Below are 23672 nucleotides of genomic sequence, written 5' to 3' on the forward strand. Positions count from 1 at the left end.
CTAAAGGAAACCCCATGGGGAGGAGTGTGATGGGCAGAGAAGGATTCCGCTATTTCTGGGTTCCTTGTCTCAACTATCTTCAAACCATCTGTCTTCGGCAGTTCAGGCAGCTATAATAAATTACTATAGATTGGGTGGCTTGTACAACAATTTATTTCACATGGTTTTGGAGGCTGAGAAGTCCAAGACCAAGGTGCTGGAAGATCTAATGAAAGCACTCTTCCTGGTTTGCAGATGAACATCTTGTACCCTCAGAGAGGGCTAGCTAGTTCACGTGTTTTCTTAGGACACTACTCCTATCATGAGCGCTCCAACCTCACGGCCTAATTAACCTTCCAAAGGCCCCATCTCCCGATTCCACTATGTTAGAACATCAACATAGGAATCTGGGGTCGGGGGGACATAAACATTCAGTCCATAGCATCAAAATGCCACCTCCTAGACCTCATAAGGGCTTCCCAGGTGGCTCAGTGGTAAAGAATCTGCCGGCCAAGCGGGAGACACAAGTTTGATCCCTGGGTTGGGAGGATCCCCTGGAGGAGGAAATGGCAACCTACTCCAGTACTCTTGCCTAGGAAATCTCATGGACAGAGGACCCTGGCGGGCTACAGTCCACAGGGTTGCAAGAGTCAGACATGACTTAGAGACTACACAGCAGCAGCAGACCTCAACAAAGCCTCCCAATCTTTCCCAACGTAGCATGCCAGGCAGTCACCTGCAGTAACTAGACTTGTCCCACAGGAAGAAACCTGTGGGCCGTCTTAACACCAGGACGTGACCAGAAAGCATAGTTTTGAAATACGTCTACATTCAACTTGGGTAGTGTGTGTGTATGTGTACATGCACACACACACGTGATCTTTCTTATATCAGCCAATTTTGGAGAACCAATTGTTGCAACTCTGGCATGAATGGTGTCAGGACACGGCCCATGTAGCTGAGGGCGTGGTCAGGCAAGATGGTTCCCTGGCAGAAGGAACTGCTTTGGGTCAAAGCAGAATCCTCTGCTGATTCCTAAGCGGCTTCCTTTCTGAGCCGAGTTCATGCAGAGATCCCTGATTCCCCACCACGTCTGGGGCTCAGCTCAGGGTCTGCTTTCACTGTTTCTGGCCTGGAGCTACTCTCAGCTGGCTCCGGGTGAGGCTCGTGAAGCATTTTGTTGTTGTAAGACTAGATGCTGAGTCTGCATCCTTGTTTAACTCAGTAAAAAGCCTTGATGTGGCCTCCAAGCAAATCACTTGACCTTTCCTGAGCTTCACTTTCCTCATCTATAAAATGGGGATAAAACTGACCCGCTTTTGTTACAGGACTGTGAGGATTAAAGAAGATATTTTATGTTATATGCTATTCATATGTAAGGTGATATTTAAGGCTTCAACTACAAAATCTGTTTTTAGGACATGAAAACATTTCTCTTCCTTCAAGGAGAATTTACAAATCCTGATTTGTGAAACTCAACACCTGGAAAAAGAATTTCCTAAACAGTTCCTCTCAAATGACTGTAGGATGGGACCCTGACATCACATATATTTTAGGACAATGTCCATCAGGTACATCTAGGATTTGCATAAAGCTTTATTGCCCTAAACTCAACCCTTATATCTCTGTTCATGTAATGAGGGTGAGTGAATCTGTTCTAACAAGTAGTCCTGAATAGGCAGTGACACAGCTACAGTAAAAGTTTATTTCTTGTTCCCCTAACAGACCAGGCCAAAGTCCAGGTTGGTGGGCAGTTTTCCAGACAGCGATTAGGGTATCCAGGCTCCTTCCCCATGTGACTTTGACACCACCCATGGCCGGGTTGTCTCCAGCATAGAAGTACCAGAAGACAGGCGACCCTCACAGAGGGTTTTCCCACTGCAGCTCACATTGTCTTGCAGAGACTCTTAACACAAGAGCACACCCGAGGGCAAGGGAGGCTGGGGAGTGTGGGCCAGGGCTGTGCTCAGAGGGAGGAGTGGGTTTTAGTGGACAGTTAGTAGTCTCCACTGGTCTGTAGACGAGGAAATAGTCTCAACAGGACTAACTGATTTGCCAGAATTAGTCAGGTCATCCCAGTGACAAAGCCAGGACTGCAGCCCAGAGCTTCTGACAGTCATGTTTGATGCCTTAAAAAGCACAGCCCCACTTTGAGTCATCACCTCACCTATTCTCACTTGTCTCCTAGCTTCCCAGTTTCCCCCTGTAGTCTGTTCTCTACCCTGCAAATAGGAAGATATTATTAACATCCATGCCAGATCATTGTGACAAAGATAGAAATTCAAAAATGGGGAAGAAAATTACCCTGGCCCCTCTACCCTAATACACCTGTCCCTCCGCCATGCCATCATCCAGACCTGGGTGTGCAGGTTCAAAGGGAAACTGGCCCGGTGAGGGGCAGAGCCTGCGCTTGAACCAGGACTGCCTCCACATCGTGGTCCCCAGAGCAAGAAATGACAGAGGCTACTTTCCAGGTCACACTTTTATTTTTACAGAAGGAGCAGCCACACAGCCACAGGGACAGGAAGTGTTCCGGACAGCAGGCACAGCACCTGCAGCTGTAAGAGCCTGATAGAGGGACCACGCCTTTCTCTGTGGTCCCCATGATTTCAGAAAAATACCACACATCACACACTGCCACCCCCATCCCCACCCCCTCCCTTCCCGTAACAGCTAATTATGCATCCTTCCAGCCAAAGAAACTGGCTAGAATCTGGATCTTACAGAAAAACTTTCATGCAGCCAAGAAACTCAGGGTTCTGGAAGGGAGAGGCCTCTTCTTATACTTTTCACACGTGCTCCCTGCACCCCACCACGTGCCAAGTTTAATTCCACCTGAAACCACCACCTGGCTGGATAGTGACAAGACTGGCTGCAAGAAAGAGCTGGCAACTCAGCTCGACATGCTTGGAAGACTGCCCCTTTCTAGGCAAGATATCACTGAAGCAAAACATGACCCTGAGGCTGGTGTGACCCCAAGACCCTCCCTCCCAGCCCCAGGTTCTGGGCAAGGTCTGAGGAGGGCAGGATTTTGGTTTGTAGGACTGAGGACAAGAGGCTGCTGGCATTTCTGGCTGCACTCCCAGGGGTCCAGGGACAGAGGCCCCACTGCTGAAAGGATGGGGCCTTATCTTGCTCGGGTTAACCCTTCCTCTACAGCAAGTAGGATCATCAGTTTACCGCTGAGCAAGAAGCCCACAGGCCTCACTGGGGGAGCTAGTGCCAGAGTTCACATGCTTTGCATACAAGCAAGAAAATGAGGTTTCTGATTTTATGCCCCCTCCAGAGGCCAAATGGGTAAGAGTGGTTCCTCCGCCTTCTGAGTGCCCCGAGTGCACCTGGCACTCCCAGGACCACATCAAGACACCATGGTGAGCCAAACCTGGGGTGCGTGGAGTGAGCCTTGGCAGCCAAAGTGTGACCCTGGGAGGCTTCTGGCAACCAGTGGTGACAATGACACTTCCTTGCAGGCCACAGATGTGCCTTTCTGAAAAGATGAGAGCTGGCCGTGGGCTGAAGGAAGTATCTGAAATGGCAGACAACCCCCACCTGGACCATTTACTTTCCCTCTGACTTTCCACGCAGACGAGGCTTTCTCGTGGGGTTCGCAATCATGGCTGTTTAAGACAGCCGTGCACTTCTAAAGCAGAAGAGCCTCAGGTAGTCTTGTGTACATGGATGTGACAGATGAGGAAACTGCAGCTCAGAGGGACAAATGACTTGTCCATGGAGGCAGAGCTTGTGAAGAATACAGCCAGGACTGAAACCCAGGCCTCCCAGCTCCCAGCCAGTGCTCTCCTCTATTCCAGAACATCACTGCCTGGCCCAGCTCACTTAATTCCCTTACATAATTCCCTCTCAGAGTCTGGGTTTTCAGCTGAGGCTGGGCAGTTCTTAAGATGGAGCTGCATAAACAACCAAGCTTTAATAGGTGGGCAGGGGCCTGGGAAGGTTTCCTTCCCTCTGGAATAGACACGAAGCTAACTTTTCTCTGAGCTTAGGATTTGTAAGGCACTAAAATTAACTACAGCTGGGGGTGGGGAAAGGAAGGAAAAAAAAAAAGGAGGGGATGAGTGGTTGGAGAAATCAAGTTGATGCTGTTTTCTTTCAGCGCCACAGTGAGGATCCCCACGAGACCTAAGGATGACAGGCTCCATTTCCCTGCTTGGTGTGGTCCCCCCACCCCGAGTCCCAGCCCCACTGCAGAGTGGAGGACACACCCCAGCAGGTTGAAGCAGGGTCTGGGGACAAGCGGCATGGAGGGTAGAGAGACAAGAATGAGCCCAGGTCCTATGGATTCAATTCAGAGCCAAAACCACTCACCCCACCTGCCCCAGGCCCAGACAGGATTCCACCCTGAAGTGTCTTCTCCAAGCACACGGTCCTCTCTGAGTGGACTTGGGCAATGGTTGCGGTGGGCCTGCAAGCCTGAGCATGAAGGAAGAAGGGGCAGGGCGTCACCAAGGAAGACAGAGGGAACTTTGGAATCAGACCTGACTTTGGCACAGCACGTCTTGGGCCCGCCCACCCCACCTGTTGCCCTCCCAAGAGCCCAGCGATGGAAAGGAACTTTCTTTCCTTCCCTCCGCGAGGAGCTCTTCTGGCTGACAAGTGATGGCAGAGCAACTCCAGGGCACCCCTTTCCACCAAACCTGAGCCGGGCAACCTGATGTGGAGCCTTCCCGGACTCAACCACGGAATTCAAAGCACTTTAGTCTGATGTCATGCTGAGCAGGAAGCTGCGCTAATAGTAGCTGTCAATTCTTTAGCACGTCTACTGCAATGGGTGCTTGACTTAGATGTCACAGCAGGCAGGGAGCATTACCCACCACAGCTTTCAACAGATGAGGAGTCGGGCTCAGAAGGGCTCAGTGACTCGCCTGGAGTCACACAGCTAATGAGTGGCTGAACTGGGAACTGGACTCAGGTTTGTCTGACTCCAAATCTCACATCCTTTCCACTCCACCCCGCTGCCCCTGGAAGCTGGGAGCAAGCCGTCAAGGCCATGTGGGTAGGGGGTGTCTCTGGAGGGGTTTCTTTCTCAAAGTGTGGATCTGGCAGAGCAGCCAAGCTTGAGTGAAGGGTAGATGCCTTCTGGCCCTGGGGACAGGGTCCCCCCTCGCGTCTGCCTCCTCCTGGGCGGGCTCCGGCTCAGTGCCTGGCAGCCTTGCAGATCTTGTCGTAGACCTCAGGGAAGGCATCCTGGCAGCCGAGCTGCTTCCGCAGCCTGTGGTACAGGGAGCCGTCGAACATCTCCCAGAACTCCTCCCGGTCCATGTAGCAGTCGGCATACAGCATCTGGAACCTGCAGTGCAGACACAGGGGTGAGGGCTCAGGGGCGGGGCACAGAGGCCCCAGGAGGGGAAAGGGGTGCAGAGAACTCCAGTCACCCCTAATGCGCCCCTAGTGCACTGCCTGCTCTGCAGGGCAGGGCGAGCTTTTGGGGGATTTCTCTTGTTTGACCCCCCCACTAACAAGCTAGTGGTTGAGGTTGGGGCATGAATTTTAACCCCATTTTGCAGACAGGGAGTCTGGGCTCAGGGTGTTAGGTGGCAGCAGAGGAAGAGTTAGAAGGATGCAGTGTGCTGCATGTCTGCTCCCCTGATGCAGTTGCCAGGCCGCTTTCTTTCCCTTTTTTGACATTCAATAAGCTGCACATGATGAAAGCATATAGCTCAAAGCTATACGGATACACTGTATAACATGGGAAATAGACCCACTATTTTATAATAACTATAAGCAGGGCATGTGTTCATGCTAAGTTGCTTCAGTCCTGTCCAACTCTTTGGGACCCTATGGACTGTAGTAGCCCTTCAGGCTCCTCTGTCTGTGGGATTTTCCAGGCAAGAATACTGGTATGTGTTGCCATGCCCACTCCAGGGGATCTTTCCAACCCAGGGATCCAACTCGTGGTTCTTATGACTCCTACATTAGCAGGCGGGTTCCTTACTACTAGGGCCACCTGGGAAGCCCATAAATAGAGCGTGACTTTTAAAAATTGTGAATCACTATATCGTATACCTCTAATATATAATATTGTACATCATCTAAACTTCAACAAAATAAATATAGACAATAAGCAAATTTTTAAAATACATTAAAAAGGAAAACCACAGCTTGATAAGTTCGATGTTATATAATGTCTATAACCTTGAAACAGTCACCTCAGTCCAGACAACAGCCATAGCCATCCTCACAGCCTGAATTCCCTGGTGCCATCCATCACCCTCCACAACCTCAGGCAGACCTGCCTTCTGTCACTATGGGTTCAACTGTGTTTTCCAGAATTTTATATAAACAGCATATATATATATATATGTATATGAAAATAGAACCACAGAGTACTCTTTTTTCCTGGCTTCTTTCAGTCAGCATAACTATTTTGAGATTCGCCTACAGTCTGTTTCAGGACATTTCTGAACGATGCTCTGTCCAGGCCTCTGTGTGGCTTTCATGGTCCTGAGTCTTCCCTCCTCAGTTTTGGTCTCCAACCTGGAGCGGGAGCCCCTGGCTATGTCTAAAGCACTCCCATGGCCTGCCCTGCAGTGGGGAGTAGGGTAACTCCTGGGTTTCTGGCTCTAGCAGCTAGGGTATACTGTTGGGATACTCAGTGGAGGGGCGGGAGATGCAGGTATAAGGGAAGGCTAAGAACACCTGTAATTCCACCTCCTTAGAATCTCCCAACTCCCTTCCTGAATCTGAGGGGTCGTTCAGCACCCAAGGGTCTGGCCATGGAGCTGGCGTCTTGGCCTTCCCGGCACCCTCCCAGGACACTGTCCACACTCTGGGCACTTGCTCACCCGTGCACACTTCGGACAAACTTCTCCAACTGCCTCATGCAGGACCGGGCTTCAAAATGCTTCACACGTGGCTCCCCGTAGGCACCGATATCAACATAGAGCTCGGCCTCATCTCCCTTGGGGTGCACCAGGCCCGGCTGGCTGGGCAGGATGAATGGGCACAGCCAGATGGGGTAGACCTGGGGGCCGGAAGGGCAGGTCAGTGCTTTTCCTCCCACAGGTGGAAGGCTTGCAGCCAGTCCACCCCGCTCCTGACCAGAGGAGGGCTGCCCGGGGCCCCCCGCTGCCCAAACAGCCATCTCTCCCCTGCTCCCCGCAAGCCCCAGCTGAGTTCCCAGCCCCACTCACATGGATGTCGTTGTGGAAGGTGTGCAGGGCCTGCGGCAGGCACTTCATGGGCACCAGCATGTCCTGTACCACGTGGTGCTGCTCGTACAGCTTGCGCAGCGTCTCGCCCTGGGTCAGCTTCAGCAGGGAGATCTTGGGAGGCACCATCCAACCAAAGAGGTAGCGGAAGATGGGGTTGTTGCCAAAGGGGATGATGTCCTGAAAGATGAGGGTTGGGGATGGAGAGAAGGAGCCCAGCAGGGCCCAGTGTCCCCCTGGGCCAGGACCTCCCTGGGGGCTTCACAGAAGTATGACGGGTCCACTCCTATCTGCAGGGGCAGTGGTGGTACCCAAGGTTAACCCAGCTGGATCTGGGTTTGATTCCCGGCTCTGGCATTTACGAGTTGTGATATCCGTGGGCTGGTGACTTGACTTTTCTGAGCTCAGTTTCCTGATCTGTAATATGGGACTTGTGAGAGTGAACGGTGAATACCAAATGGAAGGCACTCAGCCTGGGGCAAGACGACAACGAAGCCATCGTTGCTGTTCTGGTTGTTGAGGTCACTGTGGCGGACACAGTGCAGGTGTTCCATAAATGCTTGGGAAATAAATGCTGTTGACTGCCGAGACAGATGGATACCCACAGAGCTTAAGCAACTTTCCCTAAGGTCACACAGCCAAGTGTGTGTGGCAAAGGTCTGGCGCAGGCCCCACGAGCCTTCGGTTGACAGCACCTCCTGAGGCTTTCTCTGACACCCCTATTAAACTGTCACTGCTCCCCATCCTTCCATACACACAACTGCAAGTTCTTGCTCACCTGTCAAGGCCAAGCTCAACAGCTATCTTCAACTCTAGGCAGAACTAGATGCTTCCTCTTGTTCCTGTGGCCCCTCATGGGGCCACCCGCCTGCCTCCCCCAAGCTGGCCTCTCAGGAAACCCCCCTGAGCAGGGCTGGCCTTCCTCTTCTGTGCCTCCAACTGCCATGCGGGAGGAGCCACTGCTCACGATTGTCCTCTCTGCTCCCAGCTTGCCATCTTTCTCAAGGTGACCAGCGTCCATCTGGCACCCCATCCTCACAGCTCCCGGGACCTTGAAGCCAAGGCATTCCTTCCTTCATTATGTAATGACGAGGTGCCTATGTGCTCAGGTGCGAGGTTCTGTGCTGGGTGCTGAAGATACCCAGGTCACCAAGACGTGGTCCCTGACCCCAGGTGTGGAAGAGGTGCAACAGAGAGAGGCAGCACATAAAAGGGTCCACGTCAGACTAGGGTCAGGGGCAGCTTCCCAAAGGAGCCACCATGCTAGGCTTCGGAGGCTGTGTGCCCCTCCCCTCCCCTCCCCTTGAATCGCCTCCTCTGATTGCCAGCCCTCTTCCACAAGGAAGGGAGGGGCCTGTCTGCTTTCTTCTCTGTTCGATTCCAGCTCCTACACCAGTTACTGGAATACAACAGCTTAGGAAATAGCGTGGCCTTTACTGTTCTCTTGGTTGTCTTTGGAGAAGCCACACAGCAGAAACAGCAGAAACGCTCGGCAAAGGCCCAGCCTCTTTCCACAGCCCTGACCACTCATCATTCCTCCTCCATCCCAGTCTCATTCCCCTCCCCAGAGGCAGGCATTGTTAGGAATTATTTGTGTCCCTTCCTAGAGACATTGGTGCACAGACAAGTCTGTGGGCTTAAAAAACCTGCAACTCACAATTGGCAGCATCTGCTAGGCTCCTGCTTATCACTGGACCCTGAGCATCAGCACACAGGGTGCTACTGCGTTCTTTGTCCTGGCTTCCTGACCCTGTACAGACTGTCTTGTTTTACTGCACTTCTGATCTGTGACCAGTGGTCTCTGACATCATACTCTGACTCACTGACAGCTCAGATGATGGTTAGCATTTTTCAGCAACAAAGTATTTTTAAATTAAGGTATATCCTTTTTTTTTTAAAGACACAATATTGGTGCTCACTTAATAGACTATAGTATACTATAAACATAACTTTTCTATGCACTGGGAAACCAGAAAATTTGTGTCACTCACTTTAGTGTGATATTCGCTTTATTGCAATGGCCTGGAACCCAACATGCGATGTCTCCAAGGTGACCTTTCATGGGTTTGGGCTGCAAAGTCCTGGCTCCTGGCCTCAAGGGGAGACAACTTGGGAGGATTACACAGCTGCAGACCTCCCTGTGGCTTGGCTAAGGTCTTTGCTATGACTGTATCACACCTCGACTTGTCTCTCCACCCACCCCTACTTGCATTTTCTCTCGCAGCTGAGGATCACCAGAGTCCCCCCAAATAAACTCCCTGTGTGCACATCTCAGTAGTAATACACCCATCCTTTCAGATTCTTCCTTTAACTTCAGGCAGTAAAGGCTAGTGTTTAGCAGCAAGAGGTGGAGCTTATCTCCCCCAACCTTGAGTGACTGGAGACTCCACTCTAACAGGAGAATACGGAGGGAGTCGCAAGGTGATAAGACTGGGTCACGGAAGGCACTGAGGACCCCTCCATGGTCTCTCTGGATCACCTGCTCTGGGGGAAGTCTGCTGCCCTATGGTGAGGCACGTGAGCAGCCCAGGTGGCAATGAACAGAGGCTTCTCATTGACAGCCACCTTAGGGGGCCTTCCAGAATGCAGATTCTCACCTTCCTAAAGACTCTAGCACACCAGCCTGACCGACACCTTGACTGCAACTCTGAGCCAGAATGACCCACATCATTGCTCTCCAATCTCTGACCCTCGAAACTGTGTGGTAACAGATGGCAGCTGCTTTCATCTTCAGAATGTGGGGTGAATTCATTATGCAGCAATAGATAACCCTTACTATTACACTCTATCCCTTACTGAGCTGTGTTAATTTAGACAACCTAAACCAGCTTCTTCATCTGTAGAAGGGAAATAACACCAGGACCTACCTTTCCAGGGTTGTCAGGAAGATGGAGAGAGCGGCATAAAGTGTTTGACATAAGAACTAACACATAAGGAGGGATTAATGTTAACTACTGTGACTCTCATTCTGATGTGCTCTCATGTACTTTGCTGGCTCCTCTTGCCTTTCCTGTCTCTTAAATATTCCTGCTCACACCTCCCACAACCTTAACACTGCTCTTGGCAGGGATAAAGGAGGAGTTGGGAGTTTTCTGCCTTTAGCAAAACTTTCCACCAAATGCTCTGGGCCAGGACACTCCTTGAAGCAGGACTAATAGGGATGGAGGAAGCCCAGGGCTCCCCAGGCCTTGAGGAACCAACCCTCTCTGCCCACTCCTGCACCCCTCACCACTGCCCCACATTCTGCCCAGAGACCTCGCCCATGTTTAGAACTGACCCGACACCCCCTTGTAGGACACCACCAGGTGTAAGTCTTTCGTGCCTGACTTTCCTGTTTATCTTAGCTGCTGTGGACTTCTGGGTATCTCTAACCAGCATTCTTGCTGTGCTGCAGCCACGCAGTATCTTTTCATCTGATCCCACCAGCCACTGTTCCCCATCTCCCAACCCCTCCCCTGTGCTCTCTCATGGTCTAACAGCAGCAAACCTGCTCCATCCTCAAGTTATTCTCTCGACCATCTACTTGTCTCCGTGCTCTTAGCTGATACCTGGCTGCAGCCCTCTGGCGTGGTGTCATTTTCTCTCCATGACCCTCTGGAGTAGATGGAGGTGAGGTGGGCTCCTCTTGGCCCCTCGTTACTGCTTCGAGGTCTCTGCCCCTCCTTTCTCCGGAAATCCTCAGCGACATCCCCACCACCTCCACCCCCACCAGCCCCCAAATGCCCGGATCACTGCCACCTTCCCCAACACTGATGCTATCACTGATATGGTTTAACACCTGCCCCCCGATAATCCTGTTTGTCCTCCCTTTCACCTGGCCTCTGCACTGACTTTCGCATCACGCTCCTGAGCAGAGGATGACAAACTAGAGCATGTGGGGATCGGTCTGCAAGTGGATCCAGCCCACTGGCTAAATCCGGCCCCTGCCTGTGTTTATATATAGCTTCACTGGAGCACAGCCACACTCATCTGTTCAAGCGCTGCCCAGGGCTGCTCTTGGGCTACAAAGGCAGGGCCGAGCAGCTGTGACAGGAAGTTTGATCTGCAGAGCCTAAAGCCTTTGCTATTTGGCCCTTTAAAGAAGTTTGCTGACCTCTTGATGTTATATTCACTACCTCTGTTGACTTGGGGGGAAAGAAAAAAAATAATGTCAGAGCTATGAGTTGAGTTTATTCAGTGTCTCACTGAGACTGCAGCCCAGAAGACCCACTCTCAGTGCTGTGAAACTGTTGTGAAGAGGTAAAGGTGAGGTCAAGATGTATGTGATTTTGGCAAAGGATACATGTCATCCAGAGCTTCTCTGGTGGCTCAGTGGTAAAGAAACTGCCTTTCAATGCAGAAAACTCAGGTTTGATCCCTGGGTCGGGAAGATACCCTGGAGAATGGAATGGCTATCCACTCCCGTGTTCTTGCCTGCGAAATCCCATGGACAGAAGGAGCCTGGTGGGCTACACTCCATGGGGTCACGAAGAGTCAGACATGACTCAGAGACTAAACAATTGTCATCAAGCACATCTCTTGGTTGAAGGTTGTTTGTAGTTACAAGGAACAGATGTCTTATTAATGGTTTTATTGCTTTACTAAGTACGTGAAGATGCAAGAGTTTTGGAAAATTTTCTCCTCAAAATATCTTCTAACTATGTGAAGGTCTGTTCTGGTAGTTTGCCCAGAGCACAGACAGCGTCATTCTTGATCTTTACCCTGAATTCCTTTCAGGGTGTGTTGAAGGTCAGCTTCTGCAGGGGCTAAGGACTTCATTCCTGCAGAACTGGATGTCGGGGAAAACACCACAGTTTCCATTTCACGCATTGGTCCTCTGGCCACCACTACCTCTCCCTTCCTGCTGCTTATGCCCTCCAGTGCTCTGACATCAACTCTTCACCCCAAGGGGCACACAGGCCAGCATGTCAGTCCCATCAGCCCCGCATATCCTCACCACCCCCTCCCCCAAGCTGGCTCCGAATTCATCACGATCCTGTCCCAGCTTCTCCAACCCTGCCTCACTTGTCTTACTCATCCGCAAAATCTCAACCGTGGTTAAATCTAACTTTCTCCTTATTCTCTGCCCCATCTACACAGCTGAATGTGTGAAAACCTACAGCCACCAGGGCCGGTCTCTGTAAATGCACGCTCAGGAATCTTTGGCAGGCCCACTGTTGCCTGGCAACCCTATGACATTTTCCCAGTCAACTCATTCCCACTCTCCAAGGGACAAGTTCCCAACTCCTCTCTTCTCAGTCCTTCAACAACCCCTTGCCCCCTCATCTTGGCTGAAGTCCTTGCCTCCTATTTCGCTGAGAAGCAACTGGAAGAGAAGGCCCACACCCCATAGCAACTGTTCCATTAACTGTCCAGGGGTGACTCTCCAGGCTCTCACTAAGGGCACCCTCTCCACCCGAGCGCAGGATCCGCCATGCTCAAGGCTCACCCTGCGAGCACACCCTCTTTCCTGCACTGCCAGCACATCAACATGCAGTCATTTCTCCTTCTGTTGTCTCCTCTCGATCCCACATCCCCCTCCGGCTACCACCCTATTTCTCTGCTTCCCCTGATACTGAGCCTTCCTAGATCTCTGTTTTCACTGTCCCCACTTCCTTATCTCCGTTTTCTCTTTAATTCACATCAGGCTTTCAGCCCCATGACTCAAGGTCATCAGTGACCAGAGGTCAATTCTTTGTTCTCGTCTCACTCAGGGACATTTGACACAGTTGTTCATCTTCCTTCTTGTCACACTGTCCAGGTTGCCAGTTCTCCTGGGTTTCTCCTTCCCTCCGACTGATGCCGCCTTCTCCTCTCCTGGCTGGTTTCTCCTCCCCTGACCTGTAGGGCTTGGCTCTGGGACTTGTCTTCTTTACCTTCCCTCACTTGTTTAGTCCCATGACTTTAATTAACATCTCTCTGCTGATAGTACCCACAGTGGTATGTGATCCTTCAACCTTTGAAGATCTGACATTTGTGCCAACTGCCCACTTGACATCCCACCTGGATGTCTGAGAAGGATCTCACGCTGACATGTCCCAGACCAAACTTCTAATTTTCCTTCCCAGACCCCTCACCCACATTGTCCATGGCAGTCAGTGGCACCTCAGGTCACCCAGTTGCTTGGGTCCCTAACCTTGGAGTCATACTCTGTTGGAAATCCTGTTGGTTGGTTCAATCTTTGCAGTACCTCCCAGATCTGAGACTCCTTTCCTCCTCCACTGCTACCACTCCAGACAACAGAATCCTTCTTTCTTCTCTTCCAATCTAAGTCACCCTACCCCATCCACTCTCCATCCAGCTGTCAAAACTATTGTTTGAAAACAAAAATCAGGTCATGTCATTTTTCTGTACAAAGTCCTCCACTAGCTTTCTTATCACACAAAGCAAAACAGAAAGTCCTCCCCTGAACTACAAGGACCTACATGATCTAGCTGCTATTCGACCTCATTCTCCACCATGGGTCTAGCTAAAGGGCCTTCTTGCTGTTTTTTAAAAACATGCAGACTTGCCGTGACAACTTGCATCCTGCCATGATGTAAAAAAATGGAGTTGGACCCCCACCTCTCACCAAATATACAAAACTTGAAATGGATCAAGAACCTAAATATAAGAGCTAAAACTATAAAGCTTTTAGAAGATAACACAGGAATGAATCTTCATGATTAATGCTAAATCTCCACTGGATTTAGCAATGGATTCTTACAGATACGACCCTTAAAAGCATGAGTAACGCAAGAAAAACTAAACTGGACATCATCAAAACCAAAAACTTTTGTAAATCAAAAGACATTATCTTTTGTATATGGTGTTAGAAAGTGTTCTAGTTTCATTCTTTTACAAGTGGTTGACCAGATTTCCCAGCACCACTTGTTAAAGAGATTGTCTTTAATCCATTGTATATTCTTGCCTCCTTTGTCAAAGATAAGGTGTCCATATGTGTGTGGATTTATCTCTGGGCTTTCTATTTTGTTCCATTGATCTATATTTCTGTCTTTGTGCCAGTACCATACTGTCTTGATAACTGTGGCTTTGTAGTAGAGCCTGAAGTCAGGTAGGTTGATTCCTCCAGTTCCATTTTTCTTTCTCAAGATCGCTTTGGCTATTCGAGGTTTTTTGTATTTCCATACAAATTGTGAAATTATTTGTTCTAGCTCTGTGAAGAATACTGTTGGTAGCTTGATAGGGATTGCATTGAATCTATAAATTGCTTTGGGTAGTATACTCATTTTCACTATATTGATTCTTCCAATCCATGAACATGGTATATTTCTCCATCTATTAGTGTCCTCTTTGATTTCTTTCACCAGTGTTTTATAGTTTTCTATATATAGGTCTTTAGTTTCTTTAGGTAGATATATTCCTAAGTATTTTATTCTTTTCGTTGCAATGGTGAATGGAATTGTTTCCTTAATTTCTCTTTCTGTTTTCTCATTATTAGTGTATAGGAATGCAAGGGATTTCTGTGTGTTGATTTTATATCCTGCAACTTTACTATAATCATTGATTAGTTCTAGTAATTTTCTGGTGGAGTCTTTAGGGTTTTCTATGTAAAGGATCATGTCATCTGCAAACAGAGTTTTACTTCTTTTCCAATTTGGATTCCTTTTATTTCTTTTTCTGCTCTGATTGCTGTTGCCAAAACTTCCAAAACTATGTTGAATAGTAATGGTGAAAGTGGGCACCCTTGTCTTGTTCCTGACTTTAGAGGAAATGATGGATTAAAGATCTCAACGTAAGACCAGAAACTATAAAACTCCTAGAGGAGAACATAGGCAAAACACTCTCTGACATACATCACAGCAGGATCCTCTATGACCCACCTCCCAGAATATTGGAAATAAAAGCAAAAATAAACAAATGGGACCTAATTAAACTTAAAAGCTTCTGCACATCAAAGGAAACTATTAGCAAGGTGAAAAGACAGCCTTCAGAATGGGAGAAAATAATAGCAAATGAAGCAACTGACAAACAACTAATCTCAAAAATATACAAGCAACTCCTACAGCTCAACTCCAGAAAAATAAATGACCCAATCAAAAAATGGGCCAAAGATCTAAATAGACATTTCTCCAAAGAAGACATACAGATGGCTAACAAACACATGAAAAGATGCTCAACATCACTCATTATCAGAGAAATGCAAATCAAAACCACTATGAGGTACCATTTCACACCAGTCAGAATGGCTGCAATCCAAAAGTCTACAAATAATAAATGCTGGAGAGGGTGCGGAGAAAAGGGAACCCTCTTACACTGTTGGTGGGAATGCAAACTAGTACAGCCACTATGGAGAACAGTGTGGAGATTCCTTAAAAAACTGGAAATAGAACTGCCTTATGATCCAGCAATCCCACTGCTGGGCATACACACTGAGGAAACCAGAAGGGAAAGAGACACGTGTACCCCAATGTTCATCGCAGCACTGTTTATAATAGCCAGGACATGGAAGCAACCTAGATGTCCATCAGCAGATGAATGGATAAGAAAGCTGTGGTACATATACACAATGGAGTATTACTCAGCCATTAAAAAGAATACATTTGAATCAGTTCTAATGAGGTGGATGAAACTGGAGCCTATTATGCAGAGTGAAGTAAGCCAGAAGGAAAAACACCAATACAGTATACTAACGCATATATATGGAATTTAGAAAGATGGTAACGATAACCCTGTATACGAGACAGCAAAAGAGACACTGACGTATAGAACAGTCTTATGGACTTTGTGGGAGAGGGAGAGGGTGGGAAGATTTGGGAGAATGGCATTGAAACATGTAAAATATCATGTATGAAACGAGATGCCAGTCCAGGTTCAATGCACGATACTGGATGCTTGGGGCTAGTGCACTGGGACGACCCAGAGGGATGGTATGGGGAGGGAGGAGGGAGGAGGGTTCAGGATGGGGAACACATGTATACCTGTGGTAGATTCATTTTGATATTTGGCAAAACTAATACAATTATGTAAAGTTTAAAAATAAAATAAAATTAATTAAAAAAAAAAAAAAGACATTATCAAGGCAGTGAAAGACCACCTACAGAATGCGGGGAAATATTTGCAAATCATGTGTTTGATAAAGGTCTAATAATCCAGAATATATATAGAACTCTTAAAACAACAAAGATCAACAACAGTGTAATTAAAATTGGGCAAAGGATCTGAATAGATAGTTCTTCAAAAAATATACAAATGGCCAACGGGCACTGGAAGGATATTCAACATCATCAGTCATTTGGAAAATGCAGACCAAAATTACAGTAGGACTCTACTTCTCACCCACCAGGATGGCTACAGCAACACACCAGAAAACAGCAAGTACTGCTGAGAATGCAGAGATATTGGAACCCTTGCATGCTGCTGTCAGGAATGTAAAACGGCTCACCACCGTGAAAACGTCTGGCAGTTCCTCAGTAAGTTAGACACAGAATTATCACACAGATCCAGCAGTCCCACTCCTAGGCAGAGACTGCCCCCAAACCAAAAACTAGTATCCAGATAAATGTGTGTACATGAATGTTTACAGCAGTGCTATTCACAAAGCCAACAGGCGGAAACAACTCAAATGTCCACCGGCAGATGAGTGGAAAAACAAACTGTGGTTCATCCATACAATGGGGTGTTTTTCAGCCACACAAAGGAATGATGTACAGATACATGCTACAGCGTAGATAAACCCTGAGAACAGCCTTAGTGAACAAGCCAGACACAAAAGGCCATGTGTTGCGTGATTCCATTTATATAAAATGTCTAGAATAGGTAAACCCGTAGAGATGGAACACGGACCACTGGTTGCCAGAGTCTGGGCAAAGAGAATACGGAGTAACTGCTTAATGGGTACAGGGCTTCCTTTCAGGGCAATGAAAATATTTTAAAACTAGATAGAGGCAGTAGACACACGATATCAGGAATGTACCAAATATACTGAATTGCATACTTTAAAATGGTTAAGTTTATGTTTTCACTTCAATTAAAAAAAAGGAAAACAGCAACTCAGCCAGCCCACTGAGGAGCCGTGCTCTGGTTCTTCCTCTGCCTGGAGCACTCTCTTGAGTTCTGCCTGGAGCACTCTCTCAAGTTCTGCCTGGTGTGTCTTCCCCATGCTGGTCTCTGCTCATAAGGCAGCTCCTGAGAGGCCTTCCCTCACCCCCTATTTAAAATGTCACCACTCCCCATCTCTCATGGCACAGTAGCAAATTCTTACCCACAAGTCAAGGACACACCTGACAGCAACCCCCAGCCCTGGGCAGGACCAGCCGCTTCCTGTGGCCCTTCTCAGGGCTGGCGGCTGGCCGCTTGGCCAGGCTACAGTGTCTCAAGGATGGGACAGGTCTGAGTTCCCCAGAGCACCCAGCCAGGGGACCCACTTTCTGGCTGGTACTCGGGGAAACTGCTGCTTTATGGAAGGCGGCCATTTCCGCAGAAGGAGACACTGCACTGCCCGGTGAGAGGCTGCTCCGGTTCCTGAGAACAAAGCCACTCTTCTCCCCCAGGGGAGGGGAAACTGCGCCGGTTCCCAGCCTGGCCAGGAGGAGCCAGGACTACTGGGAAATCCGAGCCTCACCTGGAGCTCCCAGAAGATGCTGCGCGTGTGGCGGTGATAGTAGTGTCTCAAGGGGATGTACTCCAGGCCCTCTCGGTTTGTCTTCAGGTAGTTCTCCACGTGCTTGAAGAACCACGGCTTGTAGTAGTTGCCAATGCTGTTCAGCTGAAATGCCAGAGGGCACTGCTGTCAGGCTCCAGACAAGCCCCAGAGGCCACTGGGGTGTAACAGAGATGCCTGGCTTCTGTTTAGCACTCCTGGCCTCCCTAGAGCTCTTTCATGTCTGTTAATCACCTTGGAGGCTCTTGAAAGCTGGATGAGGTTAAGCACAGCGGTTTTCTCTAGCAGAGAGAGCAAAAGCTCACGGAGGTTAATGGTGAGCCCAGGGCCCAATGGTGAGCTCCTGACAGTCTCGAGAGCTCAGCCCCCTCCTTGTCAGGGAGAGAACTGAACAGCTGATGCCTACTGAGGTCGGCCACAGTGCAGTGGTCCGCACAGGCACGTTCCTCCCTGCCTGCCTCCCACGAGGCCAGTGTTGGCACAAACACAGTGGGGCTCACCCGTCCCACTGGGTCCTCGGCTGACAGTGTTTACTGACCAAAACGCTTTCCCTGCTGCCCTGAACCAAGCTCCACATCCTCTGGCCAAGGCATTTCCCCCACAGACAGCCAACATCAGAGGGAGATGCTCACTGTAAAGCTATGGCTTCCTGGCATTGAGCCCCGCCGTCTCCAAGCCTCAATCTTACGTTTAGCTGGTGTCTTCTTCAGTCTTAAATGGTTCAGGACTTTACCTACTGTGTGCCCTGGGGTGACTTAGCTTCTCTGGGCCTTAGCTTATTCACCCATGAAAGGGACTGTGGGTCGATGCTTTCAGAGAGAGAGAGGCAGGGCAGCCGCCCAGAAAGGTCACAGGCTCCAGGTTGGGTGGCTGAGGCCTGGCCCTCTCCTAGTAGCCCACTAGCTGTGTGACACTGAGCAGGTCACTCTGAGCTTGTTTCTTCACATGTTAAATGGCAGTAAAAATAGATACTTTGTGGGAGATCTTTGTGCCTGTTAGGAATTACATACATACACACTGCAGACGCTTGGGCCCATTCTCTGGGGGTGGGAGAGGCACCCAAGTTTTATGGGGCAGGTGAGATAACAGCCAGCTGGGGCTCAGCAAATGGACAGGAGGAAGCAGAGAGTGAAGGCCACATAGGAGAGGGGACCATTGGATAGGATAAGACAGGAACAGAAGCAAGAACAGAAGAACAGAAGCAAGGCCAGGGTCACTGGAGAATAAGCCTAGCATGGGCTAAATGCCCACAAGGGAGGCGGCCCCAGCACCCAATGTGTTCATTCTTTACCCCCTCCATGGCCTTGTAGACACGCATTATCTCCTCCAAAACCTCCCACAAAAGAGGTGTCCCTGTCTCACTAACCAGGAGAAAGAATCATCAAGGTTAAAGAGACTACCCAAGGCCACAAGGCTGGCGAGAGGCAAGGCAAGGACTCAAGCACATCCCCTGTTGCAAAAGAATGCCAGGGCTGGATGGCAGAGAACCTTGAATGGGAGGTTCTGGAATGTGGGCATTATTAAGAAAAAAACAGAAAAACAACTATTAATTTTTTTTCCTGAGTCTAAAAGCAACACACGCTCCTGGTGAAAACCTTAGACACTGCAGAAATATGTAACCTGAAAGAGAGACGTCCCTGTAGCCTCACCCTCCAGGGGGAACTACTGAAAGCTAATATGTGTTCATTAGGTTTTATTTTCATACACACACATGGGTTTATAGAAATGGGACTACCCTGTTCCTGCTGTTTGCCAGTTTGCTTTTTCCACTTTTGATGCACTAGGTTGATCCTGGCAGGTTACTTAACCTCTCCAAGCCTCATTTTCAGTACAGGCAAAATGGTTGGAAAGACTGAAACAGATAATATAGAAAGTGCAAAGCACAGTGACTGCCCACAGTAGGGGCACAGTATTCAGTTCCTGCGCCCTCTCAACGCCCTCAGCTCCTTGCTAGTTCCTTCCTCCCCAGAGCCAGGCAGCCTGTGCCTTCCATCTGTGGCAGCCAACACTTGCAGCCCATCTAGGTATCGCCCTGTGTGCAGGTCCACTCAGCTGAGGGGTCACTCTGCAGGGAGTAAACAGGACCATAAAGCACAGGCTTTGAGCCTGGGCTCAAATGTGCTAAAGAACCTGTTGGTTCAAGTCAGTCAGAGCATGGAAGCAGAAGTCGCCATAGGCTGGCCTCCACCTGTGTATGCAAAGAGGAGTCAGGCCCAACAGGAACAGAGCAATCTGACCTAACCCCAGGCGGGCCTGGCCCACATACATGGCAGTGGCACCAGCTGCTTGATGAACCCGAGACTTGGAGGTACCTACACACAGGTGCTCATGACTCATCAGGAACTATTTGTGTCAGAGAAGCCCAGGATGGTACGAGTCTCCCAGGGCACATGGCAACCCACTGGCAGCCGAGAGACCACAGGAGCTCCAGTACCAGCCCGAGCACTCAGATTACAAGCCACTTCCTATCTCTGGGCCTCCCCTGTAAAATGGGTGTGGACCGGCTCCTCTCAGGATCTGCGGGGTGGACAGGCCGCATCCTCACCAGGTGGGCAGTGCCTGGCACCCAGGGACAAATTCCTGAGCAGCCTGCTGAACAGGCATGTCGGGGGAATGTGCTCCTCAGATGACACGTGCACACGTCTCTGGCATCCACCACTCTCCCCCGGCCCAGTTCCCATGTGGAAACAGGGTCTTGTTCATGGGAACACTTTACAAAGGGCTGTGGCCTTAGGCCCAGGCCCTCTGCCACGGATACCAGGCAAGCCTCTGGAGAAGACCCTGGTCTTCTTGGGGAAGAAGAGAACTGGTCAGAGTGTTCAAACATTTTCAAAGCTAGGCAACCCCCTGGACACAACCTCAGCTGTAGGCATCTAACACATCAAAGAGATGACTTTTGGTGGGGAGATGGGAAGTGATTCCCCTTGGTTCCTGCCCTCAGCTTATCACCACTGGCAGTCTCCAGGGGAGTGCCTCAGAGGAGAGAAAACCTCTGGATGAGACCTCCTTGCCAGGTGACTAGGTTCAGATTCCGAGTGACACGCTGCCTGGGCTTTGGCCCAACCTGAGCTCAGGCAGAGTGAGTGCGTGGGGGCACCAGAGCGTCTGCGCTTGGTGTCCGAAGTCCTGTTCCTGCTCCTGGATCCTCATCCTCCAGTGCTCACTAGTGTCTCACTAGTAGGAACGGTGCTCGATCAAAGTTTGCAGATGATGCTAAATTCTAGAAGCAGGTATGAGGGTAACAAACACTCAACCAGGAGTCAGGGACCTAAATTTAAATCTGTCCCAGGCCTGCTGTGTGTCCTCAGAGAAGCCTCTTTCCCTCTCTGGACCTTCATGCCTTATTTGGAGAGTGAATCGTGTCTGATGATTTTTGAGTCCCTTTTGATTTTAAAATGCTTTAAGTACATAGGGACCGATAAGAGCCTTAAGATGGCCTATCATTTGATTCTACTTTAAGGCATTACTCAAATTACAGGTGAAAGATGTCCACTGCTACGTTCATTAAAATAATGAAAAACTGGATGCAACTTTAATTCCAACTATGGGGCAGTGGTTTAGTAGATGACAGGGCTTTTGCTCACTGCAACGTTTCTGCAGTCATTAAGTATGAAGGCAATGTAACTGACGTGCAGAAATGCTTATCACACTAAACCAGAAAACTAACAATTTTATACCAGTGAGCACAGCTGAAGACAAACCGAAGCTCTACAAAGAGATGGTAACGTTGAAAGTACCCGAGAACCGCAAGATAAAACGAGCTACTATTTTTAACCTTATCAGATTGGCAAAAATGAAAGACTGATGCTATCCAGCACTGGCAGGAACCTGGAAGAAAGGTGTCCTCACGCACCACTGCGCTGCTGGACGTGGACAGAAACACATGTTTTCCTGGGGGGCCACTGGTCGTATCTATCAACATTCAATGTGTTCAAACCCCTGGGTCAGAAATTCCTTTTCTTGGACTCAGTCCTTCAGAAATGCATGTACAAGAGGCCAAGGATAGATGCGAGAGAATCTTCAATGTAATCTTACTTGTAAGAGCAAAACATTTTAAGCAAAATACTCATTGGGAAGCAATGAGTTGGGTCAATTATTTGCAGGCAACAATGGAAATCACAGGACAATACGAGAGCGTGTGTTTGCACAAACACACATGCACACATACAGGCCTCAAAGAGTGCAGTGTTACAAGGGGTTACTCTGGGTGCACGCTTGGGTAAAGAGATGCACTTTAACTATTTCAACACTGTTACATGACTTTGTAAAGGCTTTAAAAAAATCTATATATTGAAAGAGGAAATAAATCCGTCAAACAGGTTAGCAAGAGCTGGCTTGGGTCATGTTTATGCATGGAGCCTTTCTTTTTACTTCTGTATACTTTCCAAGCCTCTCATCAGACACAAATACTTTCTTAATGGACAAAGATTGGCTATTAAAAAATATACAGCAGGGTCTTCCCTGGTGGTCCAGTGGTTAAGACTCTGCCCTTCTACTTCCAGGGGTGTGGGTTCAATCCCTGGTCAGGGAACTAAGATCCTGCATGTTGGGTGGTGTGGCCAAAAATAAAATAATAAAACTTAAAAAAAAAAAAAATTACACAGTGTCAATCTGGATTCTGAAGCATAAGATCAATTACTTTGTCATCTTGTGGAAGTTAACATGGCCTCTTGGAACCTCAGTTGCCTCATCTGTAAAATGGGGCTACTGCGAGGATCAAAGATTATGCCTGTCACTGGCAGGTGGTAGGGACAGAGGAAGTGGATGCTTTGGTCGCTGCCGAAGATGGCCAACTACTGATGCTGCTGCCTGAACCCCAGGTGGGCTGACCCAGGTCACACCCTTGAAAAGGGTGGCTGCCAGGGTCAGGGTGGGGATCTGACTGTGCTCCCAGCCTGCCCGGGCCATCCTCCTTCTGTCCTACCTTGCTGGGCTCTGCCTCGTCCGTCATGACCCCCGTCATGATGACGGCCTCGTGCAGAGAGTAGAGCAGCCCTTCCACGAAGTGGTTCTCCGGCTGCTGGGACTCGCGGGTGAATTTGTCACAGATGGCCTCCAGGCCGCGCACCGGCTCAAACCGCAGCTTGATGTACTTCTTGGCAGGGATGATGCGGATCTCGGCAGCCACCAGGAAGCCCAGAGTCCCGCAGGACCAGGGCACAGCGTAGAACAGGTCTGAGTTTTCCATCTGCGAAGCAGAGTGGACACATGCTGAACATCTGACCCCCGGACCCTGTACCACAGCGTGTCGTCAGCAGTGGGGTGCAGAGAACCCAGGGCCTGGGCTAAATCCCTGTCTTGGTACTACCTGTGTCAAGGGCAGGCAAGTAATTGAAGAATGTCTGTCTCCTCTCTCCGCTGGTAAACAGGTTAGAAGGCGGGGCCCAGGCGAGGGTTTAGGGAAATACACTGAACTGCTATGAATCCTCAAAGAGGTATACCTTGTTCAGACCAGAACTCTCAAGCCTGGAGTCCTGCTCTAGTCTCTGTGAGGGCAACAGAGTGACTCTCAGAAACATCTACTTCTAAGGGATCACTGTTCCTCCCATCCCAGGGGCCCCCTCATATGCTCAGAGAGATCTGAGCTGATTTAAAGTTTCGATCCTGTCCTGCTCCTTAACTGTTTCCATCCTACTTGGGGCAGTGGAATTGCCTCTTTTCTCCAAAGCAGCCCCTCTTATTTTTCTCTACAACTCACCTCGGCATAGAGTGTTGATGCTTGGGCCTGACTTCAAGACAGTACGGTGACCTGGATGGCTAAGGGCATTGACAAGGGAGTCCAATAAGCAGGGTTTGAATCCCAGCTGTGTGGGATTTACTAGATATGTGATCTGGGGAAAGTTTATTAACCTCTCTGTGCTTTGGTTTCCTATCTGTAGAATGTGGCTAATAAAAGTTGTTGGTGTTGTTTAGTCACTAAGTTGTGTCTGACTCTTTTGCAACCC

At 49.2% G+C, this 23672-nt stretch overlaps 1 protein-coding gene across 1 annotated transcript in view; it reads right to left on the reverse strand.

The window, feature by feature from the left end:
• Positions 1-2446: 2446 nt before the first annotated feature.
• Positions 2447-23672, reverse strand: part of DHCR24 (24-dehydrocholesterol reductase) — a 36456-nt gene continuing 15230 nt past the window's right edge. Inside the window, exons 5-9 of the mRNA XM_086390104.1 lie at positions 22652-22915; positions 17689-17832; positions 7128-7325; positions 6780-6958; positions 2447-5284 (exon numbers count right to left, since the gene is read on the reverse strand). Coding sequence (XP_086246230.1) covers positions 5131-5284; positions 6780-6958; positions 7128-7325; positions 17689-17832; positions 22652-22915 — 939 coding nt within the window. The 3' untranslated portion in view covers positions 2447-5130. The remainder of the gene's footprint in view (positions 5285-6779; positions 6959-7127; positions 7326-17688; positions 17833-22651; positions 22916-23672) is intronic.

The sequence above is a fragment of the Bos grunniens genome, chromosome 3, assembly GCF_055505025.1.
Source record: "Bos grunniens cultivar Pamir isolate PY7600 chromosome 3, Bosgru_T2T1.0, whole genome shotgun sequence".
Lineage (NCBI taxonomy): Eukaryota > Metazoa > Chordata > Mammalia > Artiodactyla > Bovidae > Bos > Bos grunniens.